The sequence below is a fragment of the Bos indicus x Bos taurus genome, chromosome 13 (assembly GCF_003369695.1).
Source record: "Bos indicus x Bos taurus breed Angus x Brahman F1 hybrid chromosome 13, Bos_hybrid_MaternalHap_v2.0, whole genome shotgun sequence".
Taxonomy (NCBI): Eukaryota; Metazoa; Chordata; class Mammalia; order Artiodactyla; family Bovidae; genus Bos; species Bos indicus x Bos taurus.
In genome coordinates this window covers 6,593,129-6,607,748 of record NC_040088.1, presented here as the reverse complement: position 1 = coordinate 6,607,748, position 14,620 = coordinate 6,593,129, and the positions used below count along the sequence as shown (strand labels likewise).

The 14,620-nt window shown below is 55.9% G+C and overlaps 1 protein-coding gene across 2 annotated transcripts in view; it reads right to left on the bottom strand.

Annotated features, from left to right (window-relative positions):
* Positions 1 to 14,620, bottom strand: part of PREX1 (phosphatidylinositol-3,4,5-trisphosphate dependent Rac exchange factor 1) — a 180,956-nt gene that overhangs the window by 24,576 nt on the left and 141,760 nt on the right. For both annotated transcript variants that reach the window (XM_027558326.1, XM_027558327.1), the window contains 7 exons: positions 11,499 to 11,571; positions 6,892 to 7,034; positions 5,245 to 5,337; positions 4,119 to 4,267; positions 2,235 to 2,320; positions 1,070 to 1,206; positions 294 to 405 (listed from right to left, as the gene is read on the bottom strand). In XM_027558326.1, the coding sequence (XP_027414127.1) occupies positions 294 to 405; positions 1,070 to 1,206; positions 2,235 to 2,320; positions 4,119 to 4,267; positions 5,245 to 5,337; positions 6,892 to 7,034; positions 11,499 to 11,571 (793 nt within the window). The remainder of the gene's footprint in view (positions 1 to 293; positions 406 to 1,069; positions 1,207 to 2,234; positions 2,321 to 4,118; positions 4,268 to 5,244; positions 5,338 to 6,891; positions 7,035 to 11,498; positions 11,572 to 14,620) is intronic.

Here is a 14,620-nt window from a genome sequence, read left to right as displayed (position 1 = left end):
GGGAGCTGTCTCCCTGAAACAAGCAAGTGAAGAGCCACAGATGGGATGCCGGCCTGCTGGCACCTTGATGAGAGCCCAGGGAGACGCCTTTCAGACTTGTGACCTTCAGAACAGTAACGCAGTAAACGCATGTGGTTTTAAACCACCAGGTTCCTCGTACTTTGTTACGGCAGCGATCAGAGACTCATACAGAAATTACAGCATCGAGAAGGACTGGATGGGACTGGGAGGAGTGTGGACACAGAGGGCCCAGACCCAAGGGCGTCTGTCTCATGGCCTGCCTGTCCCATTACCCGAGTTGAGCTGGTCTTCCTCTCCGGCCCCTTCGCCACTGGGGTCCTCGCCGGCGGCCTCCCGGGCCTCCTGCGCATCCTCGTGGGTGCGGTAGATCCACTGGTACAGGCCCTGTGTGGGGAGCAGAGTAAGAGGGGCGGCCGTGACTCCCGGAGCCCAGGTGCACGCTGTCCCGACTCCAAAGCTCAGGGCTTCAGCCTGCCGGCGACACCACCTTCAGAGAGCCTTCCCAGACTTCACTCTGGAAACTTCCTGAGGGATCTCCAGCCACACTCGGCCCTCAGCGTCCACAGTCTATGCTCCTCACAGAAGCCAGGGAAGGGGGAGCACTGAAAACGTAAGTCAGCTCCATGGGAGCAGGAATCTTGTCTCTCCTGTGGCCCCAGGGTCTAGAAACACGCCAGGCAGACAGCAGGTGTGTAGGAAATGCTTATTAAATAAACCAGTGAATCACTGTCCACAAACCCTGGGTCCCCAACCCAAACATAACATCAATTTCTTATCATCAATGTGACTAGTTGTCCAACGTGCCTACATGGTAAGAAAAGAAGGTCTTATCACACCCGTTTCACAACTGTAGAAACTGAGGCCGTGAGGTTCAGGGAAGCAGAGGGGTCCCGGAGCTCAGGCCCAGCTCAGCCCTCAGGTCTGCAGCCCCAACCCACCCAAAACCCTGTGGTGCCTTCAGGCTTTTCCCCAGAGAAGGGAGGGTGCCCTCAGCCTCCACCCCAGTGAGCAGGGCTTCTCTGATCCCCTTGGCTGCCAGGCGGCTCACCAGGGCCTCTTCTTGGCGGCTCCGGAATGCCTGGAAGTGCTCCAGGACCTCTGAGGCTCCGTCATTCGTCACATTGTTGCCATTGACCTTCAGGATGCACTGGCCGGCACAGAGCCCTGCAGCCGCAGCCTCGGAGCCTAAGGGGGACAGGAGCGCTTGAGGCTGGATGCCAGGCGATCGCTGGATCCCAGCGATGGAGGCTGGGGCGGTATCAGGCAAGGGTGAGTAACCAGATGCACCTGTCCCTCACCCCACACCAAATGCCACCTCCATCCTCCCACCTCACAGCCACTCTCCACCCCACACCAGTGGGCAGGACAGGCACTGTCATTCCCATTTGGCAAAAGAAGAGACTGAGGCTCAGAGAAGTCGCAGTAAGCCCAAGGTCACACGGCAAGGGAGGCTGGCCTTGAACCCACGCACATTTCACTCCAGAGCTTTGTCTCCTTCGCATGTGTGCTTGCTACTCACTTCAGTCGTGTCCAGCTCTTTGCGACCCCATGGACTATAGCCCGCCAGGCTCCTCTGTCCATGGGATTCCCCAGGCAAGAATACTGGAGTGGGTGGCCATGCCCTCCTCCAGGGGATCTTCCTGACTCAGTGATCGAACCTGCGGCTCCTGCAGCTCCTGCACTGCAGGTGGATTCCTTACCACTGAGCCACCAGGGAAGCCCTCTTCTCCTTTAAGTCCCACAACAACCCCATGATTATGGAGCCAGGATCAGCCCCATTTTGCAGATACAGAAACACAGGCTCAGAGAGGCGAAGCGGCTCTCTCAAGTCACGTGTCTAGAAGAAGCCAGGTTCCAAACCCAGGTCTACCAGGCTCCAAGGGCATGTTCTCTCAGCTGTCCCGTCATTCTCAAACTGCCACATTCCTGCCTGGCAATAAGGAGCTGGAGCCAAAGAAACACTGCCGTGTTTGGAGTGAATGTGCATTTTCTCACTTTCCCACAGTCCTCCCCACTCCCTAGTGCTTCCTTTCCCCCACAGGCATGCATATTTACAAGCCTTGGCTTCCAGCAAAGAAGGAAAGTGCTAACTGTGGGCTAAGAGGCACAGGCCTGGAGGTAAGTGTTTGGGCGGGCGCCTCTGAATTCCTTCCACACACACAACAGACTGGCCTCCCAAAGCCCCACTCCACGTCCCTTGGGCTCCCACTTACCTCTGCCCACTGCGTAGACGTACGGCGGGGCTGCTCCACGGATCTGAAAGCACAGCGCCTCTGGACGGTCGGGGACTTTGACAATCCTGCACCGAACAGAAGCTGCCATAAGGTACAGCAGTGTCTCTCCCGAAAGAAAGCCCAGGGGGCCACCAGGGTAGCCCCTGCCTCCCAGGCTTTTGGGAAATCCAGCCCCGGACAGCAGCAGCACCAGGCTTTCCAAATGCATAGAGAAACCTCACTCAATCAGACTGCACAGAGCAGGGCCTTTGATTCATCAGAACCAGCCAGCCCACCCTCGGAAAGTCCGTCCATGCACCCTCCTAACCCTTCACTATCATTCTCTGGGTGAGAAGAAGCCTTGTGGCCACCAGACCAGCACCTTGGTGAGTGCATATTTTATGTAATAATCACTTACTTGGAGGGTGACAAGTGACCCCCAGCACATCTGGGTGCTGACTCCAGAAAAATGTCCACGTGTCCCCCAGAGATCATGATTTGAAAGCCCAGATGACCCAGCCACTCTGTGGGTGGATCACCAGGGCAGAATGCCCAGCCCCTGCCCAAGGTCATTATTAATCCAGGGGCTTCAATGTAGCCATCGGCTTCCCTGTCTAAGGCATGTCCTCCACATTAGGCCTTGGATTGTCCCTACCTGCCATAAAAAGCCGTCTTGGGAGCCTGTTCTCAAACCCCAGGTATTTCTGGAACTTGAAGCGGGCATGTTCCACCATGGTGATTTCTCCCACTTCTACATACTAACCAAACCATCAATCATGTCCCCAAAACTGACAAGCCTTTGAACTGAAAGAATGCTATTTAAAACTTTCTATCACTCCCATCAACAGAAAACCAGGAGCATCTGCCTTAAATAGAAGAGAGAAGTGAAAAGCAAATGTGCAGGATTTAAAATAGAAAACGCTCCTCCCGGTGCCTCTATCTGGTACGCGACCACTTCTCACCATGCCCACCGCGGCTGGGCTGGCCCAGCCAGCAGCCTCCTCTCCAGGCTTCCTGCTTCTGCCCTCCCCCGCCCGACCCCCAACAATCTAGTCTCCACCTGCAGCCAGAGAGATGCTGTGTTACCCTATGTCAGATCATGCCACCCCTCTGCTCAGAACCTCCGGTAGCTCCATGCTCCTTACTGTGGGCACAGGTCCCACAGGGCCTGGCCTCTACTGTCTGACCGACCTCAGTGCCCACCCTGTTCCAGCCCCATCAGCTTCCTCACTGTTGCTCAAACACACCAGCCCCAGTGCCACCCTGGGGGCCTCTGCACTCGCTGTTTCCTCTGCCAGCAACCCCCCTCCTCCAGATGTCCCCCTGACTCCCTCCCTTACCCCCCTTCAGGTCTTCACCTCCGTTCTCAGGGGCATCTCCCTGACCAGCACTCCTCCACACAGCACATCTCCTGTCCCAGCTTTATAATGGGTTGGGTAAATATTTGTCTGGATTTTTCTATAAGATGTGATGCAAAAACCCAAATGATTTATGGCCAACCCAACATATTGGTCCACACTCACTACCTCCTGGTACGTCTCTCCCTTTTCTGCTTTGACTTTGTCTGTCTCCTGCTCTAGCCTCCAAACAGACTGAGATCTGTGAGCGCAGAAATGGATCTGTGCAGACAGGGCTGCATCCCCTGAGCCTAAAACGCCAGCAGGCACACAGCAGACACCCAGTAAGCACTGTCAGAGCCATCTGACAGTGAGCCAACTGAACAGAGCCAGCAGCACCTTGTCACGTGTCTGCAGGAGGACCCGCCAGCCGCAGGGACCTGGATTAGCCAGGCACCCCCCACCCACCACCACCACCCCTGGGACCCGGGCAACTCCTCATCCCAAGAGGAAGGCCACCAGACACCCTGCCCCTGGCGACACTCACTCTTTGGCCTTGGTGGCTACCAGGAGGCGCAGAGGGCGGCGGGAGCAGAAAGACTGGTTGAGAATGGACTCCACCTCAGCCAAGGGCCGCAGGAACACCAGATCCTCGTTGATGGAGAAGATCTTCCTCCCCACCTGCAGGCCGGCCATCTGGGCGGGGGCGGGTGGTGAGGGAGACGAGCACACCAGGTTAACTGACCCCCTCTCCTCCTCACTAAGGAGGCGCTCAATTCAGGGGCACAGAGTCACCAGCCCCAGGGACCAAGTAGGACCCGAGTGAGACTCCCCCTGGGGCAACCCCGCTGCCCTCTGTGGTAAACAGTGAGGTGAGCTGGTGAGACCCATGTGGCCCAAGGAGCTGTGAAGGGAGGCCTGTGGGGGCCACTAACAGCAAAGACATCTTCCCTGAGAAGAAGCTTCCAGCCCGCCCCTCCTTCCTGCCCGGCTCTGCAAGGACACGAGGCATGGACCTGGGGTGGCCACCTTGGGACCACGAGGCCTTGGCCAGCAAAAGTGAAGCGATGTCAACCCTGAACCAAGACTTAGAACCACCTCCTTCTGAGCTGCTTACATCAAAGAAAACAGAAGCCCTGGGGCTCCAGCCACTGTCAAGCCCACCCTGCAGCTACTATACGCAGCCAAACGCCTTCCTGATTGCTATGAGGAAGCAAGCAGAGCCCCCTGAAAAAAGTGGCCAGCGCCTCTCTCCCAGCTGTCTGCACACCCCTGACAACAGCTGAGAGGCCCTGGGGCTGAAGCCTTGGCCTCCCTCCTTTAGACCTCATATCCATCTCGGAGCAGCAAACCAAACCTGCCTTACTCAAGCGGCTGACAATTAGTTTTTCTATAATCAGCTGATTTAGAGCCCCCAGTGGGGATTTTTTGGGGGGGGCGGGGGTTGGCCCCTGCAAGGCCAGCAGGGGGAGCTGGTGGTCCACGCTGGGAGGGCAACCTGGATCCCGGGCGCTCCATCACTAGTTCCCAGAGACCCAGACTCAGTATCCCCAGGAGGACAAGGAGCCAGGAGGAACCACTGCCATTCCAGGGCTTTCTGAGCTGGAGGAGGGCCCCACTCTCCTGTCCGCACGCAGCCCAGGGGCCGGGGTGGCCCCTCTGAGCCGCCTCACCTCCGCCAGTGAGCCCCTCTGGACCGACTTCACCACCACAGCCTTGTTCTTCTCCTCGATGTCGAAGCCGTAGTCTTCCTCCTGGGGCAGGATCTGGGGGTTCGAGGCAGGAGAGGCAGTGAGACTGGGAGGGGGGCCTGGAGCCTGCCCCAGCTTGGCCCACACCGGCGTGGGTTGGAGGGGACTGGGACCCAGCTGGCTCCTCATGTCCCAGATCTTCTTAGGGTGGGGCTGGGAGTGGGGTGACCACGTATTCATTTAGCTTTCTTGGCCTGTCTCCCCTTTCCTCCTCCCAACCTGAGGACAGAGCCTCCTTATTTATTATGCCCCACTGTCTCCCCATCTGCTGTCATACTGCAGGTGCTCAATAACAGCTTACTGCCTTAATGAAATAAATCAGACCCCAAAGTGTCCTGCCACCAAGAACTTAGGGACAGGAAGGGGGTTTAGGGAGGAGCCGTCCCTCCCCATCGCAGGATGACAAGAAGGTTTGGGGGGGGTCCGTGGTAGAGGGGATATAGAGAAATGCATTTATTTCCTCAGTACATATTTTGCTGAGCTGCTATTATATGGGCCAGGTACTACACTGTTTTGGAAACAGCACCAAAAAAGACAAACAGTTCCTGCCCTCATGTATAGCTGCCTGTCTAGTAGGAGAGACAGACTACAAACAAAGAAATACAGAATGTGGTGCCCAGGGGTGTATGTACTTTGAATTAAAATAAAGCACTTAAAGGGAGAGAATGCAGCACAGAAGCAGGGCCAGGGGAGGGGACATCTGCGCTGAGACCTGAATGAAATGAGGAACAGAAGTTTATAGAGTGGAGAAAAGTGCTCCCGGCAGAGGGCACAGCAGGTGCCAGGGCCCTGAGTCAGGCCCCAGAGTACTGGAGGGTAAGATGGAAGATCTGAGTGGCTGCGCTAAGTGGGCCGAGGAGGGGGGAACACAGGAGAGGAAGGAAAAGGGACAGGGAGGTTTTGTCCCAAGTGTGGTGTGGAGCGCTTGAGGGCTCTGTGGCGGGAGAAATGGGAACTGAAACAGCAGCCCCCTTAAGTACAATAGGAGAGACGTGAACAGAGCCGCCTGCATGTCAGGCAGGCTTCAGCCCCAACTCTGGCTTATGCCAAGAGACCCAACCTCTCCGAGCCCGTCTCCCTGTTGCCTGCTGTGGGCCAGGCCTCAAGGTGGAGGCTGAGGCTCAACCAGGAGGCACAGAAACAGGATGGGCTAGGCTGGTAAAAAACCTGACCAGGCTGGTGAATGTCCTACCTTAACTGCAAGGCTAATTGCAGCAACTGAACAAGGGCTCTGGCCCAGAAGACCCAAGGCTTTGGTATGAGAGGGGTCATTTCAGGAGACCATCCTCCCTGCAAAGGCTAGGCTAGGGGTGGGGTGGACAAGAGGAGAGGGGAAGAAAAAGAAAGGGAGCCCAGCGAGCCCAGTCTCATCTGTCAGGAGGGTGGCCTGGCCAGGAAAGTAGCCTGGCATCTGGGCGGTGTTGCCAGGCACCGCCTAAAATCCCCCCTTACTTCTGGGCACCCCAAGGTGAGCTCAACTTCTCCAGCCACAACCTGAAGGTTGCCCAGTTCCCAGGCCTGCAGGCAGGTCTGGGAAGGAAGATGCAGCGAGCTCAGCTCTGCTCCTACCAGCAGGCGCTTGGCCAGGATGTTCTCCACCAGCTTGAAGTCATTGCGAAGCTGTTTGTTCTTGCTGCTGGTTCCCTCCATCTCCTCGTCTGCGTGGAAGCGGAAGTACTGGGACTCATCCTTGAACTCGCTCTTCTCCAGCACTGCAAACCCACAGACACGGGGTCAGGCTCATACGGGGAGCCTTCAGTGGTATCTGCCGACTGGCAGCCACAGGCCAGGACCAGCCCCTGGACAAGCTTGGGTTGGCCAGCATGGTGTTCTAGTAAGTAAAGTCCTGTGCCAAAACTAACATATTAGGATAGTTCACATAAAAGCCTGACTTTCTGACTCATGAAAATTCTGAACTCATCCCACCTGCTTATATAAAGGCATGTTACAAAGCCATGTAAGGTACAAAGCTGTGGAACCACAGCCGAAGTAAAGAACCGGTGGAAGAGAACAGCTGTCACATAAGAGGCCACTGTTTTATGGGAACTTAGCATATGATGGATGACAAACAACCACATGGAGTATTCCACAGATGGTACAGGGAAAACTGATGTACTTAACGGGGAAACAAAAAATCCGATCCCTACCTCACACCATATATAACAATAAATCCTGTTGAATCAAACGCCTAAATAAGAATAGGAAAACTAAAGCTCACCAAACAAAATGCAGGCAAGTGTCTTTGTCTTAAAACAGAAAAGGAGTTCATATACAAGGACCCCCCGCCCCGACCCCGGAAAAGCAGTATGATAAAATTAAGGACTTCCATTCAATAGCAAGGCCATAGGCAGGCCACAGATTCAAAATTAACCGTCTGGTCTAAAATCAACAAAGGAGAAATCTCTAGACTATACGGGAAACTCCAACAAACCAACCAGAGAAAGCTGGGAAACTCAAAGATAAATGGGTAAAGGATATAAATAGGTAATTAACAAATGGGAAAACCTAAGAGAGTGGTGAGTGCCAAGTGCACGGAAAGGAACTCACCCTCACTAATAATCAGGAACAGACCTCAGTGAGACCCTGTAGACCAGGGGATGGTACACTCAGCCTCTGTCGGCCAAATGTGGCTCATTCCCGCTTTTTATGAATAAAGTTTTATTGGAACACAGTCACACCCATTTGTTTATATATTGTCTGGGGCTGCTCTGGGGTCACAATGACAAAGTTAAATAATTGCAAAAGACTACGTTCCACAAAACCTGAGACATGTACTATCCGGGTCCTTACAGAAAAAGTCTTCAGACCTCTAAGACTAGGCAGGAAAGTGAGTAAAAAGAACCAGTAACAGGGGCTTCCCTGGTGGTCCAGTGGTTAAGACTCTGCGATTCCACTGCAGGGGATGTGAGTCTGATCCCTGGTCAGGGAACTAAGATCCCACATGCTGTGTGACTGAAAAATATTAAAACAAAAACAGAAAAAAAAACTGGTAACAATCAGCATGTGATATGGGCCCTGTGGATTACAATTTAACTAAATACCTTCTAGTCCAGAGCACACCAGGAATACAGGCTTAAGATCACTTTGCAGACAAAGGAGGACCTGCTGTGCCCCTTTTAAAGACAGGCAGTCTAAGGCCCAGAAGAGCTAAATAAACTGCCCAAGACCACAGAGCCCAGGCTCCTCCTCTTCATCATACTGCCCGGCCTGGCCTGACAGATGGGCACAGGGGCAAATTCCAGAAGGGGAGACGTCGAGGCAGTCATCTGAGGTCAGTGGGCCCGGGAAAGAAGGACAAGCAGCTGCCTTAGCTTCAGGCCTCTCTGAAAGCCTCTGATGACATGAAAAGCATCAAGAGGCCTTCCCTTCTGCCTCCTTCCCTGCCCGGGACACTAGCTGTTTGTGAGCATGGCTCTCAGACCACCTCTATTACCTCCTTGGAAAGAACAGACGCTCAAATTGCTGCTTTCCCCAGAGCTGGGAGCCAGGCCCCAGGAGGCCAGCTGGCTTCCCCTCCACTGTAAACACGAGGCTATGAGTCTCGGGGAGAGGGAGGAGGAGACACCGAGCTGTGTCTTGTGTCTGAGCTGAAATATCTGGGGAAACAGCTGGAACCCCAGAGTCCAGGAGCTCGGCCAGGTGAGGGCCGACCACTCCCAACTTCCAGTCACAGCCACTGGCCAGGCTTCGTGAGACACGGGCACAGACCATCACTGAAAGCCTTGGTCAGTTCCCACCACCCCCAACCTCAAGGCCGTTTAGCCTCTCTGAGCCTCAGTTTCCTCATCTGTAGGGATAACAACCAACGTCCCCGAGCGGCCACAAAGATTAAATCACAAGCCTCAGTTTCCTTGTCTGCACCTACAGCGAGGGGGCTGGACCACTGCCTCTGGGCCCCTCCCCAGGGACACCCCAGGGCCCCGCAAGCCCAGGTCAGACACCCCGGGAGGCGCCAGGCAGGCCCCACCACGCCCTCCACCCGGCACCCTAACCTGCATTTTGCAGTGGCCGCCACCCTAGGATTGGCCGTTTCCTCTTTTAGCTTGGTCTGGAGTTCATGGCAAGCAGAGGGGACCGAGGGTGGCACCCTGCAATTTCTCTCCCTGAGCACCCTCCAGGGTGTCGGTGCTGCCCGGGGTCACCCCCATCAGAAGGTCCTCAGACAGCCGCCTTCCTGAAATAGCCCTGGGGTGGACCCCTAATTACTCTCACCCACAAATGAGAGGTTCTGTTCAGCTGACGGGAGGGAGGGATGGGCTCGGAAAGATCCCTGCAGGGAACAGAGTGGGTTTCAGGAATGACCCGGGCTGCCCTGGCTGGGCCCGACCTGCCCCCCTCAGCTGTGGAGTGAGCCCCAACGCCCCAGAGCTGTCAGAATGCTGAGCTCAGACGGGGAGGGAAAGATGGGAGAACTGAGGCTGAGAGGAGAGGGCTTTGCTGTCAGCAAGCTGAGTCGGGCCCAGAACCGGGCCTGCTGGCTTCAAGGCAGGGGCCAAACCTGATGGCCTTTCACCTCACGGGGCAAAGGGACAGCAAATCCAGCTCTTGGACCAACTGTAGAAAGCTGTGGCCCCCAGTTTGTTTTTCTAAATAAAGTTTTATTGGCTAAACGTCACACCCACTTGTTTATGCATCCCCTGTAGCTGCTCTCAGACTACGGACGGGGGCAGAGCTGGGCTGTGGCAGAGACCGTGCGGCCTGCAAGAACTAAGACATTTACTCTCTGGCCCTCTACAGGCAGAGTTTGCCAACCTCTGAGCTGGTGCACAGAGCAGACGCTGGGAGGATTTCTGGCTGCTCCTCTCCCCAGCGTGGCTTCAGCTTATTTCACGGTTGTGTGACTCACTCACACACACACACACACACACACACACACACACGAGGGCAGGACTTGTATTTCTTGTTCACCTCTGGTCCCCAGAGCCTAGCATGGTGCCCACAGGCAAAAGACACACTATAGATGAACAAAGACAGAGGGGAGGTGTGGACTCAGCCTCACGGGGACAGGGCAGTCCCGGGAAGGAAAGGGAATCGAGCTGGTCCAGAGCGGGAGGCAGGAGAGGACCTCTCTGAGCTGGTCGGGGGGCCTTGCTGCAGAGGCCAGAGCTGAGCAGAAACACTGGTAAGTCAGGGGACGAGGCAGGGAGGGAGGGGCCCCTGGATGAGGGAAACACTGCGTGTGACAAGGCCCTGAGGTTGTTCTGGATACCAGAGAAAGGCTCTTTGCTGGCGGGGCGGGAGGTGGGGGGGGGCGGGGCGGGGGGGGGGCGGGGCGGGGGGGAGAGGCTAAAATCCACTCATCCTAAAAAAGTGGGAACTTGGGGGCTCCCTCGGGACCAGAAGGAACTTCGGGGCTCCCCCAGCCACAGAGCTCACTGGTGGCCTGTAACGCCAACCTGCCTGGGTCCAAATCCCAGCCCCTCCTTGAGCAACTGTCCTAACTGCCTGGGCTTCTGGTCCTCGTTTATACACGGGCATGTTTTCCATACCAACATCAGAGGACCAGCACAAAGATTAAACTAATCACTACATGCAGAGTTCTTAGGGGAGGCCGGGCCCAGGGTATAATCTCTCTGTTATCTTAAAGCGGTGTCAGTGGAACCATTTCTCCCTCCCCAGAACCATCTCACACCATCCACCTGCCTCCCCTCCGACACGCTTCTCCCTGCGGGAGAAGGAGGGATGTGTCTGAGGGGCGAGGCCTCACCTGGCTTCCTCCCTCTCACACTCACAGCCCGGCCATCCTCTGTCCCCACGAGCCCCTCTCCTCCCCTCCCAGGAGGCCCACGGACCAGGCCCACCTTGCCCAGCCTCGCTGCCCACCCTGGGAGGCCATCTCCCATCCAGGAGTAAAGTCTTGGGAAGCCCATGGATTTGATCAGCCACCTCGGTCCCCACGGGACACCTGAAGTGGTCTCCCCATCGGTGCAGAACTGGGGGTGGAGGAGGAGGGGAATGCATGAGCTGGCCCAAAGCCACAGCAGTCCATAGGCCCACACCCACTGCCTTGCTGGGCAGCCGCCAGCCTGCCACTTGCTGTCTCTGGGCCTGTTTCCCCTCGCTGAAACATGTACCAGGGACCAGGGTCCCTGCCAGCAATTCTGTCTCAGGACAGACCCCCACCCCACCCCACCCCACCCCCTGGGGAGGCTGGGCTGAGCGGAGGGCTGGATTACCGTGATGCATGAAACCATTGTTACACAGGCCCACGCCAAGCGCCACGGCCTCCTCACGTGTCTGGCAATCACCCTGGAACAGAACAAGAAGGGGAAGGTGTTAGGTGGACCTGGCCCAAGGCGCTGAGCCAGGTGGACAAAGAGCCCACTGCCACCCCAGGAAGGGAGACTCCACGAGGGCAGGGATGTGCCTCTGTCTTATTTACTGTGGTACCACCAACCATGTCTGTGATTGTTATTTACGACTCCCAAACCAGAAAAATATATAATTGTATGTTATTTAAATGTGACAAATGCATGGAGTATCATGCGATAAACACTGCAAAAAGAGAAATTGAGATTTTATGTGGCAGACACTGTTGGCTGCCCAGCAACAACCCTCCCCCGCCCCATCCGGCCCTGGTACCAAAATCTTCACTGTTATAGATGACAGTGCATCTATCTAGATAACCTCAGATCCCAGCCTCCACTATAGCCAGTGGTGACCAATGAAACACAAGCAGAAATCACTGATAGGGAGCTCTGGAAACACACTTTATTCCTGGCCTTTTGTATCTCTTCCTCCTGCCTGCCTGGAACACAAATGTGATGGCTGGAGCTCCTGCAGCCATCTTATATCACAATGTGATCTGGAAAATAGAAACATACTAAGCAGAGCAGCGCAAAAAGAAAGGGATAGGGTGGTCCTCAAAGATAGCATGAGATTGTCCCAGCAGCTCTGTCTCACCAACCTCCAGCCTTCCCTCATACTAAAGAAAAACAAACCCCTAATTGGTTTCAGCCTCTGTAGTTGGCTCTCTGATATTAAGAAATCAAGTTCAACTCCTAACTGACCTGGCTGTAGCCAATGAGCTATCTGGGGAGGCCTACCAGGAAATCCTGGAAAATATCTTCCTCCCTAATAAAAGGGAAAAGCAACAGCACCCCTCCCTGCCTGGGATAAAATTACATGAGGAAGTGATGCAGGGACTGCAGGACCATGTCCTGATCAAGGTGGCAGCCTGCTGAGGGTGGCAGAGTGAAGGACAGAAGGCTCTTGATATGTGGTGCTCCCGATGTGCAGCATGTCATTTCCTTAGGCCAGTGTTCAGTTGCGTTTTCTGTTCTCGCAACTGAAAATACTCCTAAATCGGGGGTCTGGCTCATCTCAGACTTCCTGGAGGAAGTGACAACCAACCCGAAACTGAAGACTGAATGGGTGTGGCCAGTGTGCTGGGCCCCTGCTGGGCCCGCCTTCAGGGCCAACTCTCCCATGTAGAATGCTGCTGTGAGAGGAAGGTCCCTCCAGGCTTGGGACCGCCAACCCCTGGCCAGGTTGAGGGCATGGGGTCCAGGCAAGGCCAGTGCAATGCCCCCTGCCCCAGAACACGACCCCTGAGCAGAGGAACCCAAGGTCAGGGAGCAGCTGGAGCCAATCTTGCCTTAGAGCGTGCCCTGGAGACAGTGTCCCACCGCGCCTGCTCCTGAGGAGCTCGGAGTTTCCTGGTGCCAGTTCCTTTTAAGGCCTGGCTCCAGGGTCTCTCCTGACTCTGTGGGTGCTCCATGGCCTTCCCAGTAAGTCACCATCTCTTTTTAATATTCCTTAAGTTAGCCAGATTCTGTTTCTGCTTCTTGCAACCCAAACAATCTCAGTATATCCAGGCAAAATATGTGAATTGTGTGTGCATGGGGGGAGGGACAGGCAAAGGAAACAGCAGGGACAGAGGTCCAGGTGGACGGAGCCTGCAGCACAGAAGACAGCATGGCCAGCAAGGACGGGGTGTGGGTGAAGGTCGGCTCCACAGGGAAAGGGCCTTTGCTCTATTGTGTTCCCTGCTGAATTCGAAGGGCTTAGAACAGAGCCTGGCACACAGTAGGTGCTTGATAAATACCTGCTGAGTGGATAAAGACATGGTGAGCAAGGACTAACTCATGCAGGAGCTTGTAACCAGGTCAATGAACTTCGACTCCATTCAGAGGGTCACAGGGCCTACAGCCTCTCATTTAAACAACTGTCCAAGTGAGAACTGATTCCAAAAGGCCCCGGACACCGCCAGGCCAGAGGCCTGCACTTTGGGTGTATCCCACACACCCCCCAGAGCCCGCGGCCAGCAGCGGAGTGGCGGGGCAGGGAATTCCTCAGCTAAAGGAGAAATGAATTCAGAGCTGCAGGCCCCAGAGCAGAGCCTGGGGCAGCCGCTGGCCTCGTGTTTCACTGCCCCAAGCTGACTCATAGATGACAAACCTGTCCTGTGGGAACCCGGGCGGGCGGTTAGAGGGCCAGCAGGCTCTGAGCCCCGCCGGGGGCAGGGGGCTGCCATCCATCCTGGAGGTGCCACATCCACAGCCATAGCCTCCCGCTGTGAGGGGCCCAAGAGGCGGGCAGGCCCGGTGGGGTTGCGGGGGGCCCGGGCTGACGTCTGGAGTCCACCTGGCTCTCTAAAGCTCTCACAACCTGGGCTCCCAGCCTATCCCCTCCCCTCTTCTCCCCAGAGGGCCCTGGGGTAACCCAAGGGGCAGCTCCCAAAGTGAGAACAGCAGCAGGATGGATCCTCTGCTCAGGAGTGAATCACACCAACCCTGGGTGTACCCCCACCTGAAGAGTAAACCCCCACCCACATCCCACCAGTCATGGGGAGACCGAAAGTCACAAGCCCCCATTTTCTTCCCACAGTGTAATCAACCTCACCACCTGAGTCTCCCTGCCCCGAGTGGCCCACCAGCCCCCTGGTGGGGGGGCTCCAGCCACACTAACGGCCTTGAGGGTCAACCCAGGGGCAGCTGCTCTTATTAACCTCGTTTGGCAGATGAAGACATTGAGGGACAGACAGACAGATGCAGCACTGGCCCAAGGTCACAGCTTGAGAATGGAATCCTCTTGCAGCCAGGCCTTCCCTCCAAGTTACAAACAGGGAAACTGAGGCTCCAAGAAGGGAAGAGAGCTGCCCTGGGTTGTGGCCAGGGCTCCTGCCCTGTCCTTGTTTATCCTGTTTCCTCTAGGCTGGTGCCTTGAGCTGCCAGACTGCCCTTTGCCTGCTCCCATCCAAGCCCCGCCACCCCAACCCCCAGGCGCTGGAACCACCGCCTCTGCCAGTATCACCATCAGCCTGGCCGTGGGGTCAGCGTGGCAGGCACTCGGGCAC